This window comes from Stenella coeruleoalba, assembly GCF_951394435.1.
Source record: "Stenella coeruleoalba genome assembly, chromosome: 16".
Lineage (NCBI taxonomy): Eukaryota > Metazoa > Chordata > Mammalia > Artiodactyla > Delphinidae > Stenella > Stenella coeruleoalba.
In genome coordinates, this window is record NC_137162.1 from 988,806 (window position 1) to 1,010,740 (window position 21,935).

Sequence of the window (21,935 nt, forward strand, 5' to 3'; positions counted from 1 at the left end):
AAGGACTTTCCATTATGAATTAGGGCAGCGAGGACGAGGGGCCCACGTGCGGCCGCGTTAAGTCACGGACACACGGGGTCTCTCTGGGCAGGCCTGCCCACCTGTCTGCCTTCACCCGAATCCCATACACGTCACCCTCGTAAGACGACTCTCTGCTGTGGTTTAAATTGAAATAGCCGTTTATGGCACAGAATTCACTCTTTAAATCATATGAAACTCCTCAGACATTTGACTCTGATCCCACAAATCTCAGAAAATGGAGAAATCCAAAAAGAGCAGCCCCTCGGGAGTGGGCGGACGCCCCTCGTGCGGACGCCAGAGCAGCCGGGCGGCGCCCAGCAGAGGGGCCCCTTCCTGGGACGTGGAGCCGTCTCCGTGGTGGTTTATCTCTGAAACCCGTGGCGGGCTTGCCTGAGCTACAGGGCCTGGAGGAGCAGGGGCCCAGGGCAGCCCCCACCTGCCCGCCCGAGCCTCAGCTGCAAAGGAGAGACGAGGCCTGTGTACGGATGGCGGGGGGACCGGGCACCGGCGAGGGAAGGGGCCTGGCGGTACCACCGAGGTGGGCGCTCCAGGAGCTGCCGGGGCTCCGGCCCTGCTGTGGGCCAGGGAAGCCCCTTCACAGCCACAGCTGAGGAAGCAAACGCCGGCCCGGGGGTGGGCGGGCTGGGACCTCGCGCCCGTGGGGGGCCGCGCCTGAGCTTACAGCGGCACCGGGGGACGCATGGGGTGGGCACCACCCCGATGGGCACGCTGTGGCTTCCCGGGCACTCACAGGGCCAGACAGCCCACTCCTCTCAGTCTGAGGTCACCCTGCGCAGAGCACGTCTCCCTACAGCACTGCCAACGTTCTTCCCGAAGGACCAGCCCGTCCACTCGGGCTTTGCCTTAAACAACTGGGAAGAGGCGACACTCAGCATGAAGCTGGCGGGTCTGCTGGCTCCGGGATGCACGGCTCCATCTCGCCCTGGCGTGCGGGGCTGGGGTCCGGGGCTGCACCACGGAGCACCCAGAGCAAGAGCAGAGCTGGGGTTCCCCTGCCTCTCGTCTTCCCGGCCCGCACACCTGCACACCAAGTCCGTCTGACCCCAGGCTCATCTCCACGTGTGTCTCCCCTGCCCCACCGTGCTCCTCCCAGGGCCTCTTGCATCTCCACCTCCAAGAAAAGACGTGGTGCCTGAAAGCCCTCCAGGAGCACTTTTTCGTGCTGTAAACTCACAAAGGATAGTGACAAAATGAAGAGTTGAAATTCTCAGAAAATCTGGCTTACGAGGTTTCCATTAGGATTGTGCTTGGCCAACAACAGAAAACCAACAACCAGCCGCTTGCATAAGGAGGCTGGGCTGGCAGGCAGAGATGGTGCACCTGCTCGCAGACGGCATCCAGGAACCAGCTGCTTCCACCATGTCTGCTCTGCCACTGCAAGCACTGGCTATCATCCTCGTGACTGCAACATGGCTGCAAAGCCCCCAGGCCTCATGCCTACATTCCAGGCGGGAAGAAGTGGAAAGGGCATAAGGTTAAAGGAAAAGGGGAAAGGGCTTCTTTTCTAGTGCTTTGCCTACTTTATTTAGACAAGAAAGCTCTCGTCGGGGACTTCTGCCTACACACTGTGTCACAGGACGCCCCCAGAAGCCACACACAGGTGGCACTGGCTGGCACTCTGCAAGCAACAGAGCCCGGTGTGGGTCACGTGCAACCATACATCGGGGGGGGGGTGCCGTCTGCCCCCTCTGCCGCAGCCTCCGTCACACCACGTACCCACCTTCCAGTCTCCCGAGTCCCAGGCTGAAATGAAGGACAGTTGTAGGGCGGCCACATCTGTGACCCCCTTTGGTGCCACGGTCTCTGAAGACCACTGGTTAGCAAAGCCCTGGGCACAGACAAAGGGCTCGCTGACTAAGGAACCTGCTGTCCCTCTTCTCTTGACACCCCCCAGACCTGAGCCCCTCTTCAGAAGGCTGTGCTCCAGCCCAGTCGAGGTGCTGGGTGCAAACGCGCCACAGACACGCAGGTGCTTCCAGCCTGCCCAGTGCCGGCGCCTGCGACTCGGCACACAGCCAGGGCCGCGTGTCTGCGTGTCCACATGTCCCCACGTGTCCTTGGCCTGGAGCCGTGCGGGCAGCTCCCGCCCCCCCACGCCTTGCCCTCCAGTCCCCGCCACTGCGTTCCGGTCTTACTCAAACACCAAGTCGTCTGTCCCAGCTCAGCGGGAGGGAGACTTTCCGGCTGGACTCCCTGCGCTGCAGCTCTGCCCTGACAGAGGCTGGGGAGCCCCACCCAGCAGAGGTGAAGCCCCTGTGTGCCCACAACACCATCCCCGCCTGAGCCACCTTCTGGGGAAGGAAGACCCCTATCCAACACATTTTAATTGGTAATCACAATTAGATTTAAATTTAAACACAATTAAACTTAAACTAAATTTAATTCCAAATTTAAATTATAGTGAAAGTAAATTAACCCGAAACTGAATTTCCCTTGATCATCAGTTTAAATCAACAGCCAAATAAAGTGACTGATATTATTTTAACTCTTGAAACTCAGTCTTCTACACAGTGACCCGGACGACACTTCCCGATGGCCGAGCACGACCGCCTTTAGGGACGACAGGCACACCTGCCTTAAGCGCACACGTGTGAAAAGTCAGCTCAGGAGCGGTTACCGTCACAACGGTTATGAGCTTCCCAGCGAGTGTGCGTCTTACCTGGGTTCCCCTCTGCGTGGAGAAGCACATGCAGGAGGCCTCAGCGTGCGCTTCCGCCCGGCTGCTGACAAAGGTCCCGTCCACCTAACCCTGAGCCACCTGCATACGTGGATGCACCTGGTGGAGCGCCTGCCGGCGGAGCCTGGGCGGCAGGGGCAGGGAGCCCGATGGGGACACAGTGGAGGAGGGAGGCCCTCGCTCCCCCCACGAGAGCGGGTGGCCAAGGGGTGCAGGGAGCGGCAACCCTGGAAAACCAAGCTCCGGGGAGCAGTGCAGCCCTGTTGAACCACAGTGACCTCAAGTGGCGTGGACACAGGCCCCAAGTTCAGGGCTGCTAAGAGATCGCCCGACGTGCCACCTACCGGGACCCCGCACACGTCGGCGACCTCGAGGGCCGCTCGCCAGGCCCGGCCATGCCTGGTCGCAGGTTCCAGCTGGCGTGGCCTCAGGTGCCCCATCCACACTCAGCGGGCATGAGAGGACGTTTCAAAAGCCAAAAGAAGGTGTTTAGATGAAATCACGCCGAAATGTAACATAAAGAGGCCAAAGTCACGTCTCATTTGAAAACGAAGCTATTAAAATGACAAGATCCTTATCACGAAACATTTCAGAAGAAAAGTAACGAATGATCATGGAAACGAACAGCGTACACCAAGGGACACGCCGCTGCCATTTCTCTACGCCCACAAGTCGCACGTTTCATTTACAACCAAAGGTGACGGAACAGATCCACACAGGCTTTCCCTGAACAGCCGGAGATAAACTTGCAGCCAAGTACGGGGAGCTCCTGCTCTAAGAGTGGACTCAGAAGAGCCTTGCTCCCACCTCTGGCAGCAAAAGCACCAGCGGGGCAGCGCCGGGCTTCACGACGGGGAAGGAGGAGCCTGACGGCGTCACCTGGATGGCTGGATGCCTTCCTGCAGGCACGTTAAGAGCAGTGACTAACGCCCCAACTCCATCCAGGACAGGCCACTAGGGCGTAAATTGGATTGAAAATCACATACACCAATATATTTGTATCCACGAGTTCACAGCGATACTAAAAACCCCACACGTTAGTCGTCTTGAGTCAGGACATTCTTTTGAAAACTGGTAGATAAAGAGAATGAGGCAAGAACCCATCCTGCCTCGCTCTGTACCTGCGCCTCTGGGGAAGGAAACCAAGGAGGGCAAGCGTCTCCTTAGGAAGCATCCCAGCTGCCTGGCCAGCCGGGACCACACGGAGAACCTGGAGGGCATCCCACAGCGCGAAGCGAGTCACGGAGAGACCCCTGTATGACCTCACTCACTCGTAGAATCTAAAGCCAAACTCAGAGAAACAGAGGATAGAAAGGCAGCTTCCGGGGCTGGGGAGGGAGGAGGCGGTGGGAGATGTAGGTCAAAGCCTCAAGTGATAAGATAACAAGTTCTGGATCTAACGCCCAGCCTGGTGACCAGTCCACAATGCGCAGGGGCACGCCCCAGGCCCTGCGGGCGTGGGAGGGGCTGGGGGAGGGGCTGGAGGCCGGAAACCCTCGAGGGAAAATCCCTGGAAGCACCGGCCCACAGGACCAGGTTGCAGGGCGCTGGTGAGACTCTGCTTCGGGAGAGAAAAAGGGAAGCCAAGCGGGCAGGTGGCCTTGGCAACCGGATAAAGGGGCAGAGGAGAAAGGGGGAGACACAAACGCTGAGACAGAGGAGAGGCTGGTCCTTCACTGCCCGACGCCAGGCAGGGTGGCCCCCGTGCTCCGGACTTCGCTGGACAGACAGAAGAGGGCGCTGTGAAGCTAGGAATCCTACCCATGCCGACACCGTGGGGACAAGCCAGAGGAAGTTCAAGTCCCTGCAAAGCCGCTGTGAACAAGTCAGCAAAAATGCACACGTCCCACGCCAGGAAAAGGCCCTCCGCCCCAGAAGGAGTCGCGAAGCCACACAGAATTACAAGCCGACGTCGCAAACGGAGGCAAACGCACTCAAACAAGCACGGAGGTGATGCAAACACACCTGGAATTAGAAACACAAAACTAAACTAGAAATGGACCCAAAAGAGAGAAAGAAAAGTGTGGACTAACCTCAGGAAAGAAATGGGAGAAAGAGACAAAATCATCACAGAGAAGAAGAGCAAATTACAAAGTGCCCAAGGGAGAGTCAGCTTCAAGGGGAATTCAGCAAGAAAGTGAAAACAGCGTCGTGAAGAGAGCAGTGGGGAAAGGAGTGACCGTGGCCGACAGGCAGCAGAAGAAGAACATCTGCCACACGGGCCCCAGAGAGGAAGGGGAAACCCATGGACCAGAACTGATACTTAAAACCATAACCCGAGAAAACTTGCCAAAACCAGGAAAAGACCCGGACTCACACACTGAAGGGCTTACTGAGCACCTGAGAAAATCAACCCCAAACCACTGACTCCTGGACATATCCTAGTGAAACTACTAGATTTCAAAGGTAAAGACACCGTCCTCCAGGTCTCCAGGAAACAACATCAGTGAGACCCTCATCAGGACCAACGTACAAGTCACGGCAGCAGCAGGACAACCTTCACTGAAAACCTCAGTGAGACAAAGCGTAAGGCAAGGATTACACACACATCAGCCAACTGTCCTTCAAACGCCAGAGCCACAGAAAAACAGTTTTCCACGTACAAAATCCGGCCCTTCCTGAGGGATCCACTAGAGCAGGGCTGGGCAAACGTTAACCTCAAGAACCAGATAAGACAGCAGGCTCTGCAGGCAACGCCACTGGGCAGGTGTGGACAAGATGCCGTGTGAGTAGGCGTGGCCGCCCCCCAGGAACCTGATCCCAAACCAGGCAGCAGGCGGGATGGGCTGTGGGGCGGGGAGGTGGTGCTGACTCCTACCGAAAGCAGCGATGATAATACCGCCTGCCGGAGTCCTCCACGCGTGTGGACCTAAAGCACACGCCGCACAGAGACGCATACGATGCCAACGTTTGTACATCATACGTGAAGGAGCATAACGTTAACCAGAAGCAGGGGAAACCTTTAGGCCCGTGTATCGAAACCTACAGCAACCACTTAAAAATAGTTTACAAAAGGCAAGAGGCCAATAAGCAAATTTAAATAGAATGCAAAACAAAAAAAAAAAAAGGAAAGAAAGAATCCAAAAGAAAGCAGAAATGGGGAAACAAAGGGACAAACCAGGAGGTACAAACATACAACAGATAATTAAACGGCGGACCCCAAATCAACCGTATCAATGGTTACGTTAAATGTGGATGGTCTGGGCCCACGCTGAGTGGGAGGGCTGCAGGGGCCCCCGTACGGGACAGCGTGGAAGGTTCTGCAGGACAAGGCAGCGCCAGCACCAGGGGAGATGGGCGTGCAGAGTCACACGCGGAAGGGAACGGGCAGAAGGACACACGGGAAGCCTGGGAGGCCTCCTCAGTGACGGCAGGGGACCCCAGGGGGTGAAGAGCATGCGTGGTAACCAGACAGAACTCGTCAGGAAGACACACAACCACACGTGTGTACATGGCCAGTATCAGAAACTCCCACTCACAGGAGCACACACACACACACGCGCGTGCGCACGCTGCCCTAACAGACCGCACGGAACAGTCCAGGCCGCAGCTGCATGGCGCACCCGCTTCCGTGGCCCATTCACCAAGAAGGATCATCGCTGGGCCACAGAATAAGTCCCCGTGCCTGCTGCCCAGGGCTCTCGGAGCGTCCACGTCCCTAGGCGCCTGCCTGGGACAGTCGCCGTGCACAGGCCAGACACAGAGGAAGCACCAGACGGCATGTCAGTTCGACGCCACCACAAATGCTGTGGTGCCGGGACCGGCTGTGGGGATATACCCAGGCCCCGGAGCCGCGCAGTCATTCCCGCCCCAGAACCACACGCGCCAGTTCCAGCCCAGAGCTCTCTGGGCAGCTGAGGATGGAGCTGCTGGCCTTCCCCAGCCTCTGGGAAGGAGCTCTGGAAGCTGAATGAGCCCAGACAGAGATCCCTTTGGGTCCGATGGCATGGACATCTTGAGGATGGACAGGAATGTCCCTCCAAGGTGTGGGCAGCACGTCGGGTCACGTCTGGTTGGAAGGAGCTCAGTAAAGCGGGAACTGGACGGGGCAGAGGGCTCCAGGCCCCCGGGAGGGTCGGTGTCTGGCGCCTCCGCCCACCTGGGCTCTGGCTTGGCTCCCACCCTGCCCACCTGGGACAAGGTCACTGCCCAAACTGCACACGTGCTCGGCCAAAATTCTTTACCAAAAAAAGGAGCTTCTGCGAACTTTAGGGAAAAAGTAGGCAACTGATAAAAATAGGTGGGTTCGTTCATAGGAAGGCTCAAGAAAAATATTTTGGAAAAGAGCGAAGTAGAAACTTTGGCAAGGAAGAGCCTAGGGAATTAAAAAAACCAGAAAACACACACCCTGCGGCCACAAAGCAGCCCCTCCCTGACGCTGTGCAGGTGGCCCCGTGAGAGGGCGGCCCTCGGCTCCCAGAACGCAGGAGAGCAGCCCTGCCATCCCCTCCCCCCCACTAAAAATAGAAACAGCCAGGCCTGGTTAGGCTTTTTCCAAAGAGAAGCGTCTGAGTGACCTAAAAAGGAATCACATCCACAAACAACCCGGTGGAAGCCGGGAGAGCCAAGATAAGGAGCCGAAAAGGGACAAAGGAATTCCTCCCGAGGGAAGATGGCTGCCACCCACCAACTGCGCCTGAACACACCCTGCACACAACGTCTGCCCACCCTTGGCCTGGCAGGTGGGGCTGTCCTCTGGACACCCAGACTGCCCCCGCTCTGCCCCAGGGCTGCGCTGGGACTGGCTGTGGGTGGAGGCTGGGCGCCCGCCCCCAGGAGGCCCAGACTCAGCTCCTGGGGCCCTGACGGGGCGCCATCGCAGAGCCCAGGCCCCACAGCAGCCGCCGGCCAGCACCCAGGACACCACGAGCTTCTGCGACCTCGCCAGCAGGCAGAGGGCCTGGCCGTCCGATCAGCGAAGTTGTCTCCCTGGCCCCGTGTGGGGCAGGAGGGCCGCTCCGCGTCCCTGGGGTGGGCGCAGGCCTGGCCGTCCAGCCCGAAGTGCAGGGCGGGAGTTTGCTTAGTGCAGCCACTGGCCGTGGCACCTACAGGCACGCTGGACCGCGACCGCAGAGGTGAAGCAGCGTCCGGCAGGCAGGGCAAGCCACTGCTTTACACCAGATCCAGGCAGCTGGACACAAGACCGCTCCTTTTAAAGAGGCAGAACCATGGAGCTCGGGTGACTCTTAACAAAACCTGTTGCTTTGGGACATCAGAGTTGTATATGAACGGACTGATTTTAATTTAAAAAGCACTCTTCCCAACCAAGGTGGGAGCAGGACCAAAGCAGGTCCAGGGCCGACACGTGAGGCCACTGCGCGCCCCGCACACGCCCACCCGGCTTTCCACATTGACCGTAGGGCCAGCTGGCGGCCACAGACTCCCGGGCACAGCACAAGATGCCTTGGAATCCCTTCTGGAACCCTGCTTCCTGAAGCCGGCCCGTGTTCCTCGGGGCCATTTGCAGCGCACAGGGTACTGTGATCACCGTCTAAGAGTCCAGATGAGCCCCCACCCCCGCCCCGGCCTTTCATCACAGTGGCTTCCCCCCAGCCCCAGCCACCCCCTAAAGACTATCTCTTCCCCGGGACCCTGGACCCCAAGGAGGCGGCCTCCAGAGTCCCGGCCCGCAGGCTCCCCGCCCTGCACCCATCTCCTCTCCCTGCCGGGGCTCCAAGCCTCTCCCAGTTGCCACGTGGTCCCTGCGCTAGGGTCCCTGGTGCCCGGGTGAGCCCAGTCCCCCCAGGTCCTCAGGCCCCGCCCCTCCAGCCGGCCCCGCCCCTCCAGCCGGCCTGCATCCACCCCTTCTTCCCGCCGCTCTCCTCCCCACCTCGGAATCCCCGTGTCCTCGCCTCTTCCTCCTCTGTCCTCAGTCAGGGAGGCCACCTAACCCCCTTTCACCCCTGGGCCCGACTCCCATCAACGCCCCCCCCCGCCACCTCCCTCTGCCTGCTCTGCGGCCCCCGCGCCCCCAGCACCACGTCCCCCAGCTCAGGGACCTTTGGAATCACAGCGACGGGCGCCGTCCTGTTAATGCAACCCGGCAGGTCTCGGAATCTCTAAACCTCCCTTTCCTCACGTGGGAAACAGAGTTTGGCAGTTTGAGCCCATCGCAGGAGTGAAAGGCCGCAAGCGCCCGCCACGCGGCAGCTACAACTGAAGGAAATGGGCCGGAGGAACGTGAGACAGGGGTCGCCTGGAGTCCTGCGGCCCGTTGTTCCCATGCGTGTGGATTTAACGCAGGTGCCTTCGCCTCGTTACAGCGAACAGCACAACGAACCCTCTGCCCCATCACTGAAAGTCCATCACACCCGACCAGTTGCTGAGCTGCGGGGCCCTGTGGGCGTGAGACCCCCCCAGTATCCACTTCGGAGGGGGTCCCAGGGTCAGGGGTCAGAGCACTTTCCAGAAGGGCAGCCTGGACACACCGGTGGCACCACGTCAGTGGGCTCCGAGGGGGGTGGGCCTTCGTCCCAGTAGCAGGGGCAAAGAATGCAGCCACGCTGACACCAGCGAGCGAGTGGCTCTTCAAGGGCCAATGAGGATTCTCCACTGGGGCACCACTGGGTCCCCCGGAATCGCTGTGCTGTGCCTCACTCGCCGTGAGGATGAGCCGGCGTCCACGGGCACAGCACAGGCGAGCAACATCTGCAGCCTATCACCAGCTCTGTGTCTCTGTAAAGGACCTCAAACGCTAACGCATAGGGCGAGGCTGGGCACGGGGTGAGGGGGGGCCGCTGCAGACCCGCGGCGGCCGAGCCCACAGCAGGGGGCGGAGGGAAGGACTGGCACTTCCTGTGCCCCCAGCGCCACCCAGAATCCGAGCAGGGCCCGTGCCCCTGGTCTCGCCTCCTCCAGGCCCCCGTCCTTCCTGTAGGAGTGCGTCGTTCCCATCCCCACGAGCCACATTAGTGGATCAGGGCACGCACCAGAGTCTGGCTCGCAGAGGACGACAAGGAAAGCAGTGGAGACACCGTCTCAGGTTTCATGCGAACATACGTGTCCACGTCAGGTGGGTAAACAGGGTGGGAATCTTGGGTCACGTGGTGGGCATGTGTTGACTTCACAGAAATGGACAGACAGGCTCTCCCACGGTGGCCTCACCATCCTGCGTTCCTGCCAGCAGGCTCAGAATGCGCTGCATCCTTGTCAACCCAGGACGTGGTCAGGGTTCTGTTAATTGTATCCAGTCTGACACATACGAACTGATATCTCACTGTGGTTTTAATTTGCATTTCCTGAAAGCCTAGTGATGTTGAGCACCTTTTCACACGTTTACCATTTGTGTATCTTCTTCCGTAAAGTGTCTATTCAAATCCTTTGCTCATTTGTAAACTGGGTTCTCTGCTTTCTTATTATTGACTTTTGAGAGTTCCTTGTACTTTCTGGATACAAGCCCTTCATCAAATGTGATTTACAAATATCCCTCCCACATCTGGGGTGCCTTTTCATTCCTCTAACAGTGTCTTAACAAAGAGCAAAAGTCCCTAATTATGCAAAGTTCTAATTTATCAGCATTTTTCTTCTATGAGTTGTGCTTTTGGTGTTGTATCTAAGAAACCGTTGCCTAACCAAAGCTCATAAAGACTTGGGAGGGGACGGGGGCGGGACTTAGAGCTAAATTTATTTGTCTGTTTGCTTAATGTACATTTCAGGTGTGCAGCACTGTAATCCGACACCTGTATACACTACAGAGTGATCACCACCACGAGTCTAGCTGCCATCCACAAATTTTTTTTTGTTTTTTTTGTTTTTTGGGGTTTTGTGTGGTACGCAGACCTCTCACCGCTGTGGCCTCTCCCGTTGCGGAGCACAGGCTCCGGACGCGCAGGCTCAGTGGCCGCGGCTCACGGGCCCAGCCGCACCGCGGCACGTGGGATCTTCCCGGACCGGGGCACGAACCCGCGTCCCCTGCATCGGCAAGCGGACTCTCAACCACTGCACCACCAGGGAAGCCTCATCCACAAAATTTTTGTCTTAAGTTTTCTTCTAGAAATTTCATAATTTTAACTTTTACATTTAAGTCTACAATGTATTTTAATTTTTGTGTATGGTGTGAAGTATGGAAAAAAATTTTTTTGCAAATGGATGTCTGATTGGTCCAGCACCATTTGTTGAAAAGACTGTCCCTTATCTAATGAACAGTCTTTTTATAGCCTTTGTCAATCACTTAGACATATTTGTGGGTCTGTTTCTGCATCTCTTTTCTGTTCCATTAATCCATATCTCTGTCCTTTTCCCAAAAGCACACTGTCTTGATTGCAGTAGCTTTGTAGTAAGTCTTGAAATCAGAAAGTGTGACTCCTTAAACTTAACTGTTTTTTTCCAACACTGTCTTGGCTATTCTAGTTCCTTTGCTCTGCCACATACATTTTACATTTTGGAATCGTCTTGCAGTCTTCTACCAAAATGTCCTGCAGAGATTTTGATTGGAACTGCGAAACTGGTGGATCAGTTAGTGGAGTTGACATGTTAGCATAATTGAGTCTCGCAGTCCATGAACATGGCACACCTCTCCATTTCCTTGTATCTTCCCTGATTTCTTTCATCAGTGTTTTATGTTTTCAGTGTACAGACATTAACATATTTCATTAGCTTTATACCCAAGTATTTCATTTTGGTGCTACTGTAATAAGTGATCATATCTAACAGAAAAATATGTTTTCAAATTGATCTTGTGTGTTGCAAACTAAATAAGTTGACTTATATTTGTAATAGTAAAGTTTCTGTGGATTCCTCATGATTTCCAGTCATGCCTTCGGCCCAGACACAGTCTAACCTCCTCGTTTCAGATCTGTGTGGCTCTATTTCCTTTCTTGCCTGGCGGCACTGGCTAGGACCTTCACTGCCACACTGAACAGAGAGGTGAAACCAGGCATCCTTGCTCTACTCCCACTCCCGAGGCAAAAAAGCATTGCGCCAGCTGTGGGGTTTGTAGTGCCCTTAGAGAAGCTCCTGCGCAAGCTCCTCTCTATTCTTGGTTTGCTGGGAGTTTGCATGAGAGACGGTTGTAGAATTCTGGCAAATGCTTTTTGTGCACCTACCGAGATAATCATGTGGTTTGTCTTCCTCAGTCGGTTGACATGGGTAATCTTATTTCTTAATTTTGTATGTTAACACCAGGCTTCTGTTCCTTGGTACTAATGCATTAACTTTTGGATATGTTGTTGTTTATACGCATGCTTGTGTCGCTTGTATCTTTATATATATATAGTTTCATATATTCGATTTGCTAAAGTTCCATGAATTTTGGCATTTACTCCATGGGGGATACGGATTTATCTTTTTATTCTGTGACGCCTCTGTCTGCCCTTGCTGTCAGGGCACTGCTGGCATCACAGGATGAGTTAGGAAGCATCGCCCATGCTTTAGTCTTCTTGAAAAGTTTCTGTAGAATTGTTATTGTTTCTTGCTTAAATGTTTGACAGAATTCGTCAGTGAAACCATCTGGTCCTAGAGAGTTTTTTTTGTGGGAAAGTGTTTAGCAGAATTTTAATTTAATAGAGAGCTCATTTATTTCTTCTTGACTTAGCTTTGATCCTTTGTTTTTCCAAAAACATCTTCCTTTCATATAAGTGTCCAAATTTATTGGCAAAAAGTTGTTCATGATATTTCCCTTACTATCTTTTTATTGTCTGCAGGATTTTTAGTGATGATTCCCCAATGTAAAATTTCTAAAATTGGTCACTCTTGTCTTCTCCTTTCAGAAACTACATATAGAAGAGCAAATTAAACCCAAAGTGATGAAAAGAAAGGAAAACATAAAGAGCAGAAATCAGTGAAAGAGAAAACAGAAAACAACATTGGCGTGATCAATAAAACCAAAAGCAGGTTCTCCAAGGTCAATAAAACTGATAAACCTCTAGCCATACCGTTGACTGACTTTTCTCCTCTTTAAGGGTCCTGTTTCCCTGCTTCTTTGCCTGCGTGGTCATTTTTTATTGGTTGTAAACCATCAAATTGTAAATTTTGTCTTGCTGGACACTAGCCTAGAAGTTCTCTCTGGCTGTAAACTGGGGTGAGTACAGGCTCCTTTCTCATCCCCTCAGTCCTGCCTGCTGCTTGAGGTCTGAAAACTACTGTTTCATATATTTTCTGGTCTTAATTTGTTTAAGGCAGGAGGATAAATTTGGTACCTGTTTCTCCATGTTAGCTGGAAGAAGACATTACTCATCCCGTTATTCTTTAAGTTACTGTCAGGGAAAATTGTGAAAGACTTTCAAACGGGCATAAAAGATTAGCGGTGCCCTGTCCCTGTTCGGGTTATCTCTGTCTTTAATGATCTCTGAGCTGTTTTACAGTTCTGTGAATTCTAAACACCAGCAGTGATGCAAAGATTCTTGACCTCAAGAACGCCAGTGTCGGGCTTCCCTGGTGGCGCAGTGGTTAAGAATCCACCTGCCAATGCAGGGGACACGGGTTCGAGCCCTGGTCCGGGAAGATCCCACATGCCATGGAGCAATTAAGCCTGTGTGCCACAACTACTGAGCCTGCGCTCTAGAGCCCGCGAGCACAGCTACTGAGCCCGCGTGCCACAACTACTGAAGGCTGCGTGCCTAGAGCCTGTGCTCTGCAACAAGAGAAGCCACGGCAATGAGAAGCCCATGCACTGCAGCAAAGGGTAGCCCCCACCCGCCGCAACTAGAGAAAGCCTGCACGCAGCAACGAAGACCCAACACAGCCATAAATAAATAAATAAATAAATATTATTATTATTATCTTTTTTTAAAAAAAGAATGCCAGTGTCTGGTGGCGCACAGCTCATTCCTGGCCAGTCCTACATCCCTTCTGCAAATTCGTCTCAGCACCACAGACAGCAGAGCACATATGTTTGCTCTTTGGATTCTTCTTTGAACCAGTTCTAACATCTTACTGGATCTCTCATTAGTAAATAACAAATATTTATTATCTCAACAGAAAATCATCAATACTTGCTCATTTTTCATGTTTGGATGTGAGCCAGCGTCATACCTGTTTTATAATTTATCTATAGCATTACTATAAACTTGAAACAAGCTAAGGGCCATCGATAGAAAAATGACTTTAAAACATGATGGCCTATCCATCCATTTGATGAAATACCCTGAAGCCATTAAAAGAGAGTGTATATTAACCTACAGAGAAAGATTTCCCAGTTTACCAAACAAAGAGTAAGATGTCCAAGTGCGCTGACTAAGGAAGGGACCTTTTCCCCGGGACACACAGACATTAGACGTGAGGGTGTGACATCAAGCACAGGCAGAATGGGGGTGGGGACACTTATTTATCTCCACCGCTTTGTGCTGTTTCCTCACTGTTGTTCAGCTGAGAGCTGAGCACACACCACGTGCAGACACACTCCAGGCTCTAGGGATGCAGCAGCAGGACGGGCCCTGCCCCAAGTGCACCGTCTCTGTAAACTGGAAAGTTAAAATCGACCTCCCACCAACCTGGCCTGCAGTCACTAGGATTAGTGACCGTCAGAGGCAGAACGGCTGCGCCTGCCCGTGCTCGGGTCTGGCTGCAGCCTCGTCCAGGGCCTTCCTGAGGACCCTGCAAGCCGGTTCCTGCAGCCCAGCCCGGAGCAGCCCTAGGCCACCCTGGGCCATTTCCGGCTGTATCCTGGCAGCACCGCGGAAGTTCCCGAGGGCGGGGTGTCTGGCCCCTCCCCTCTGGCCCCCAGCACCCTGCACGGCGGCTGGCACCTCCCAAGCCATGGTCTCTTCCTCTTTGTATAAGGGCACTGATCCCATGACGGCCCCACCCTCATGACTTCACCTGAACGTAATCACCTCACAAAGGACCCGCCTCAAATGCCATCACAATGGGGATGAGGCTCCAGCATATGAATTTGGGGGCAGAGGTGGAGGCCGCATGTGCAGAATACAAGTTCAGAGAGTGAGGCGTCCACAGGGCAAGATAAGGCTGGGGGAGGCCAAGAGGGTGACCGGGAGGGGCCTCTCCGGGGGGCAGCAACCACAGGACGAGGAGAGTGGGGCGGGGGGCAAGGCAGAGGCCCAAACCCCAGGCGTGCCTGGGAACAGAGCAGGCACAGAAGGAGGCAGCGGGGTGAGTGGGGCCGCCTGGAGGCCCCGCATGGACCCTGGGCCCTCAGCCCAGGAGACGGGAAGCAGGAGGGCAGCAGGACCTGGCTTCCATTTGCAGGGCGCTCCGCTGCTCACAGAGAAAGGACGGGGGTGTGGCGGCCTCGAGGGAGATTCCCGAGGGACCATGAAGGGGGCTGGCAAGGCTGCCGCTGGCCTGGAAGTGGGTGAGGGTCGCTGGCGATGGTTCCAGGAGTCTGAGGCCTGGGGAGAGGTCAGAGCTGGGATGGGCACAGAGGGCAGGGAAGCATGGGGAGGCCAGCAGGGGTGAGGCCAGGCTCTGCGTCTTCTGGAAGGCTGACCACCCTCTCTGGTGCCGTGGCCACGTTCGGGACAGAGCACACGAAAATCTCAGTTCAGAACTAAGGATGGGAACATAAACGGTATTTCCTCCTGTCCCTGCATTTTTACGGTGATCAAGTTTGACAAAAAAGCAAAAATTACTCCAAGGGTTCTAGAAAACATGAAGGTTGTATTCAGTTCTCCTGTTTATAAAAGCAGGTCATTAAAAGCCTACTTTGAAAAATATCATAACCGCATAACAGAAACTCTAGGATTTTTTTTAAAAAAGTACAGCCACCCAGCTCCCCGTGTCTCAAGGCCCCGCCCCCTGGGCCCTGGGCCAGCGCCAGCCTTGCGCTGGGTGGGGCTGCTCGGCTCCCCGACCCACAGCTGCTGGGCTGCGGGCAGGGGGCTGGGCACCCCACTGACCAAGTCGGCCCAAGAAAGGCGGGGGGCGGGGGGGGGCTTGTGTTAAAATCTTACTTTTAAGAATTGCCACTGAAATTCCTTCCTCCTCAAGAGGCTTCTGCTCACAAACCGGGAAGAACGTCCCGCAGCTCTCATCACTCCTTACGTTCTATTCCCTTTGCCAAGGCGGAGTGTTCCAGAAAGGACGCGGGCGCCCTGCACACCGACCCCGAGAGAAGCACCAAGCTGCCTACCCGCCGGTCGGTCTCTGGTTCCGGAAACAGCCCGACACGGCTGAGTGTGCAGCCAGGAGGCTCAGAAAGGAGGAGGCCTGTGTTTCCTGGGGGTCAGAGTTCACAAAAAGTGGAGCCGCCGCCCTCTGAACTCACCCGCAGCCCACCGGCTACTCACTGTCCTAACTGCACCGAGGCTCCAGGTCGTCAGTAGAACAGGAGGGAAAAGGAAGGCTGGACGTGAGCCCCACGCCTTCAGTCTGGGGCCTGTCAAGTCGGCGTCTCACGCCGGCTCCCCGTGACCGATCCCAGGGGCCTCTCACCGAGGGCAGCCCAGCGCCCGAACAGGCCTCCCACCTGCATCCTTGAGGCCGTCACCGCCAAGACCCCTCCCAGCCCGGAGCCAGGCCCGCTACCCACCACATCTCACACCCTGTGCTCCTCGGGCACTGCCAAGGCCCAGCCATGAAAAACAAACGAACAAACATGACAGCTGTTCTGGCCGAAACTAACACAGACCAGGGAACAGACAGAGCTGGACGGATGGCTCCGGCCACACACCAGGGCCTCTCCACGGCCACAGGCAGAGGGAGCCGCTGGAGCCGGACCGCGCCCCCGAGGTGAGCCCTCGACCAGGAAGGTGGTCTCGCCCTGCCCCCTTGGACAGCTGCCTGCCTGGAGCTGACGTAACAGCTGCCAGGCCAGGCTTCGGCCGGGGCCCTGAGGCCAGCTCTGCACCTGGGCAGGGCAGAATGTGGGGAAGGAAGAGCTCAGAACCCCCAGGTGATGGGGAAACGAGCCCCACTCACTACCACAGACACCCCCGCCACGGCCTCTTGCCAACCCCACCCTCCGGGGCCTCAGATGCTCCCCAGGGACCCGCCTGCCCTCCCAGCCGAGACCACCGCCCGCCTCCAAATAGCCCAGGCAGACACACCTCATTGGACTCTTCCCTCTGGATCCGGCTGCATCTCCAGGGTGGGAGCAGAACCCGCACCCCACCCCTGTCCCCACCAGTGGTCTGAGCATCTGGTGGGGTCAGGCGTGGACAGCTCAGACCAACAGACTTGACAGATGGCCACCCCCCAGTGCCAGCAGGGACGGCAGGAGCCCAGGGCTGCCCAGTGGCCCATGTGTCCCACATGGGATGGTCAGGACACCGAGCGCCCCCGAGGGGATCCGCCAGGTGCCACCCCTCAGCCCCTGGGGTCTCAGCAGCCCTGAGGCCGGCCCCCAATATCCACACTTCCTCCTGTTCACAGAACACACGTGCTGGGCTCGTCACTCGGTCCCTACCCCAGGCTCTGCGGCCACACTGGCCTCCTGGTGGCCCACAGTCAGCCTGCAGCCCCGCTGAGCGGGATGCCCTACTCGTCCACCAGTTCCCAGAGTGGCCTCTCAACGCCCCATCAGGGTCCCACGTGCGCCGCCAAGGACCCCGATACTGCGAGGTTGGTCCTCGTGGGGGGACGTCTGAGCTGGTCCTGGCTGTGCTCCTCGCCTGTCCCCGTGGAGCACAAGTTCCAGGAGCAGAGTCCTCTGTCATCCCTCCAGAGCGGCCCCCCCGGCATCCAGGACAGAACTGACCACAGACGAGGGGCCCAACCAACAGCTGCTCCACAGAAGGTGCCGGGAACTAGCCGCTCGTCCCGACAGGCTTCCCCCAGAGCCTCCGGCCGGCGTCCACCCGCCAGCCGGTCATCGTGCTTTCTGCCCAGAACCCAGGGCGCCCCGAAAGGCACCCAAATGTCCCCGCCAGCTTTCGACAGCCTCCCCTCCGACAACCAGAGACCCCGGCCGGGGTGGGGGCATCTGAGAAGGGAGGGGCCTCCGAGGAGGAACCGGGAAGTGGATGGGACTCCCCAGCTGCCTGCGTGAGGCCACAGGACGAATCGTGATCTCTCGCAATGTGAGCCGCTCCCCTCCCGCGGGCCCGGCCGCCACAGGGCTCTTACCTGATAAAATTCCCGCAGCCAGTTCTTCTGGAGGTTTTCTGGCTGTAAATTAAGAAGAAAAGACAGTCAGGCCAGTGACACAGCCCTGACGTCCGCGAGCAGACGCCAACGTGATGGCCCACCTGCCGTCCTCACCATGGGGGCTAGGGCGCGACACGGGGCGGAGGACACCCTGCTCCACTCGGGAGACCCCATTCTGCACGGGGAGCTGGTCCACAGCTCGTCCAGGGAAAAGGGGCAGAGCGAGGACAAGCCTCGCCTGGCGATGGGCAGGCGCCACAGCCCTGGATCCAGAGCTGACCTCCAGCCCTGCTCTGTCCCCGGGGCGGGGGGTGGGGTGGGGGGCTTGGGAGGGGCTGCCCGCAGCCAGGCGGGGGTGTCCGGCAGGACCTAGCGGCAGGGGGCCCGGGCCAGGCTCTGAGAACGTGGAAAGAGCCACGCGGCACCAAGTGCTGGTTTCGGGCTTGCGGACACCCCAGGACACAGCCAACACAGAGTGCCCGGTCCCTGAGAAAACAGGACGCCGCCTTTTCCCACACGGCGTGCCAGGGTCCTGGACCACCAGGCCAGCCAGCCGAGTGAGGGGCATGGTCCAACCCAACCCAACGAGGCCAAGGTGCTAGAGGTCACGGCAGGCCTGGACAGGGACGGGAGACACGGCAGGGACGTACGTCCAGTGGGTGCAGTTTCAGACACGGGAAATGAAAAGTTCCTGAGAGCTGGTGACGTCAGCGTGAATGTCCCCGCCACTGCTGGGCCACGCGCAAGAGCGGCGAGGATGACAAATCCAACGCCATGTGTTTTCTACCACAGCTCGAAACAAACAAAACAAAACCCCACCCACCATGCCTCAGGACTCAGACCCCTGACCCGAGCGGAGCTCTGGACGGCGAGGCTGTGGGCCCGGGGCCAGAGTCCAGGTTGACCACGGCTGGGCCCAAACGCGTCACCCACGGCCCACGACGCCAGAGTGCACGGCTGCCACACGGGAGGTGCTGTCGCCCGCTGATGCTTCTGTGTGTCCCGAGGGCAGGTAGCCTGCACTGCAGGCTGAGCAACGAACGAAGGGAAAACGGCTGGGAAACCAGAGCCTCGCAGACCACACAGGAGGGTGTAGAGGAGGCTCCACACATCCGCGCAACAGAGACGGAGGCCAGCGTCCAGCCGGGTGTGGGGCCTTCCAGTCTCCAAGGCCAAGTTCGGGGCCGGGGCCCAGCCTCCAGCCCCCACGTCCTGCACGGGGAGGAGGGCACGCCGTGCCTCTGTCTGTCACCCTCCCAGGTGAGCAAAGAAAAGCACGAGCAGGCAGGCCGCCCACGGAAAGACCGGGCAGAGGCTCTGAACAGACTGACAGCCAACAGCCCATGGAAGATGCCAAACATCACTAGGCGTCAGGGAAACGCAAACCCGAACCACGGCAAGATGCCGCCCCACAGCCCGGGACGCTGACACAGAGACAAGTCTGGGGAGACTGCACAGAAGCGGACCCTCAGACACGGCTGGGGGCGGGGGAGGAGGGTGCGGGCGGCGCGGCTGCTGTGGGAAACGGTCTGGCGCTTCCTCAAAACGCCGGCTGGCCCAGCGATGCGCCCAAGAGACGTGGAAACGCTTGTCCAAGCAGAGGCTCGGCCACGAGCACTTGTAGCCACGGAATCCCAGCAAGCGAAAGGCAGGAACTGCCCAAAGGCCAGCCCAGCATGCACGGAGAGACAAAACGTGGTCCAAGAGAACACGACGGCCACTGACATGGCCCACGGCGTGGACGAGCCTCAAGAACGCTGTGCTCAGTGAAAGAAGCCCGTCACCAAAGGACAGATGACGTCTGATGCCGGTTCACGGAGCTCCAGAACACGCAGGTCCGCAGACACAGGCAGCAGACTGTTGCCGGGTCCCGGGTGTGGCTGAGGGGTGGAGGCGGTGACGGCGGCACAGCTCTGAGAGCACGGAGAGCACCGCGCACCCCTCTCCCACCGACCCGAACGATCCCCCACCTGAACCAGGGACGTGGGGCAACCCGCGCCATGGCGAGGACGCGAGCAGGGATGGCCAGTCAGTCGGCCTTGGGCCCCGGGGTGATCAAAGAAAGAAGACTTCGAGTGCAAAGGTCCCAGATGCCCTGACCAGGAGCGAGTGAAAGGGGAGGGCAGCCCCCCACCCCTGTCCTGGGCTGAGGGCAAGGGTGCTGGTTTGGGGGCGCAGAGGGCCCACCAGCATTTCAGCTCGTGGGCTCGGCCTGGAGACAGAGGGCAAAGAGATTCAGCTTCCAGTCCCGAGTCCACGAGCGCGGGAGCCTGAGGGTGCGGAGCAGCAGGAATGGGCATCCCCGAGGAGGGAGCTGGAAAACGGGACACAAAGGGCCCAGAAGCCAATGCAGAGCAAATGCTTCCCTAAAAGGGAAGGAAAACCGACCAAGCTTGCGAGGGAACAGTTTTCTGAGAAAAGGGGATTCAGAAAGACGGACAGCAAGACCAACCCGGTCACTGACGGACAGACGGATGCAGAACCCGCAGGCCCAGAACTCAGGAACAGAAACAGAAACCGGAAGACCACGGGGACGAGCCCGGCGTCCACCTACGCACAGGACTAAGGACTAGACGTGAAGGGATGTGATGTCAGAAACCTGACAAAACGCAGATACTAAATCTATACCGGGTGGGGGGGGGGTGGCAAGCAAAGAACCACTGCAGAAGAGTGATTTCTTTACAGCAGGCAGTTCACGAACATGGTCGAAAGTTAAGATGTATTTTCAAACTACGAATTCTTAAAGTTTGTTTTTAAGGTTTCATATACTTAGGAGAATTTTAGACAGATACATAGTTTGCATTTTTCTCAAGCCAGTACTTTTTTCTCCTCAAAATTCCAATAGAATTCAATTTGACATTGGACTGAAGACAGCAGTGCTGTGTGGCCCCTGGTCACTCAGCCCACCCTGCTCACTGCACCGCCCTGCACACAGAGAGCTGGGGACACGTGTACAATGGCTCTTTCTGGGTTGTGGGATGATTTGTACTTTTCTATAATGCTTAGACTTTAAGGAAAACAAAAAAGGACCTTATAAAAGAATTCTATTTCGGCAGGAAGCGTGAAGGAATTGAGAGTCATTTTAGCACGCTTGTCCCGCACCCCCTGACAGAGAAAGGCACCCAGACTCTCGAAGACACAGCATCCCCCTTCCTAAGTACAGAACTGAGGCAGCTGCAGGAAGTAATGGGGCATGTCACACTGGTGAGGGCCAAGGCAGTAGTAGTCAACTAGTTCAACGCTTATTTTTAAACTGCTATATTAGATCCTTTCTTTACTTTGCAAACAAAATAAGCTCTACATGACTTCAGGAGATAAACACAAAACTTGAAACAGGAAAAACTATCAGAAGAAGACATAAGCAAATAGCTGTCCTTATGCTAGAAAGATAGCCTTCCTAGACATAAAAGCACAGAAAGGAACCTAAGGGGGGAAATGCCTATAGATTCTAACACTCAAAATTGAAGTAACCACAGCTAACATTATTCTCAATGGTGAAAAATGGAAAGCTTCTCCCCTAAGATCAGGAATAAGACAAGGATGCCCACTCTCACCACTTGTATTCAACACAGTTCTGGAAGTCCTAGCCACGGCATTAGGCAAGAAAAGAAACAAAAGGCATCCAAATTGCAAAGGAAGAAATAAAATTATCTTTGTTCACAGATGACATGATCTTATATATAGTGAGCCCTAAAGATTCTACCAAAAAAAATAACTGTTAGAACTAATAAATGAATTATAGCAAAGTCGTAGGGCACAAAATCAACACACAAAAATCACTGGTTTTCTATAGACTAACAATGAACAATCCAAAAAAGAGAGAAAGAAAATTCCATCTACCATACCATCAAAAAGAATAAGATAACCAAGGCAAGACTTGTACACTGAAAACTACAAAACATTTCTGCAGGAAATTAGGTATCGGTAAATGGAAACACATCCCGAGCTCATGGATTGGAAGACAGTACTGTTAAGATGTTGATACCATCCCAAGCAATCTTCAGATTCAATGCCATCCCTACTGAAATTCCAACTACTTTTTTTACAGAAATAGAAAAACCCATCCTAAAATTCATATGAAATCTCAAGGGACCATAAATAGTCAAAACAATCTTGAAGAAGAAGAAATTAGAGGTCTTACACTTCCTGATTTCACAGCCACAGTCATCAAAACGGCACGGGACGGGCACAAAGACAGACGTATAGACCAGTGGAACAGAGAAGAGAGCCCGGA

The 21,935-nt window shown here is 55.8% G+C and overlaps 1 protein-coding gene across 1 annotated transcript in view; it reads right to left on the bottom strand.

The window, feature by feature from the left end:
* INPP5A (inositol polyphosphate-5-phosphatase A) overlaps positions 1-21,935 on the bottom strand; it is a 178,104-nt gene that overhangs the window by 100,473 nt on the left and 55,696 nt on the right. The window contains exon 2 of the mRNA XM_079900603.1: positions 17,681-17,722. Within this exon, the coding sequence (XP_079756729.1) occupies positions 17,681-17,722 (42 nt within the window). The remainder of the gene's footprint in view (positions 1-17,680; positions 17,723-21,935) is intronic.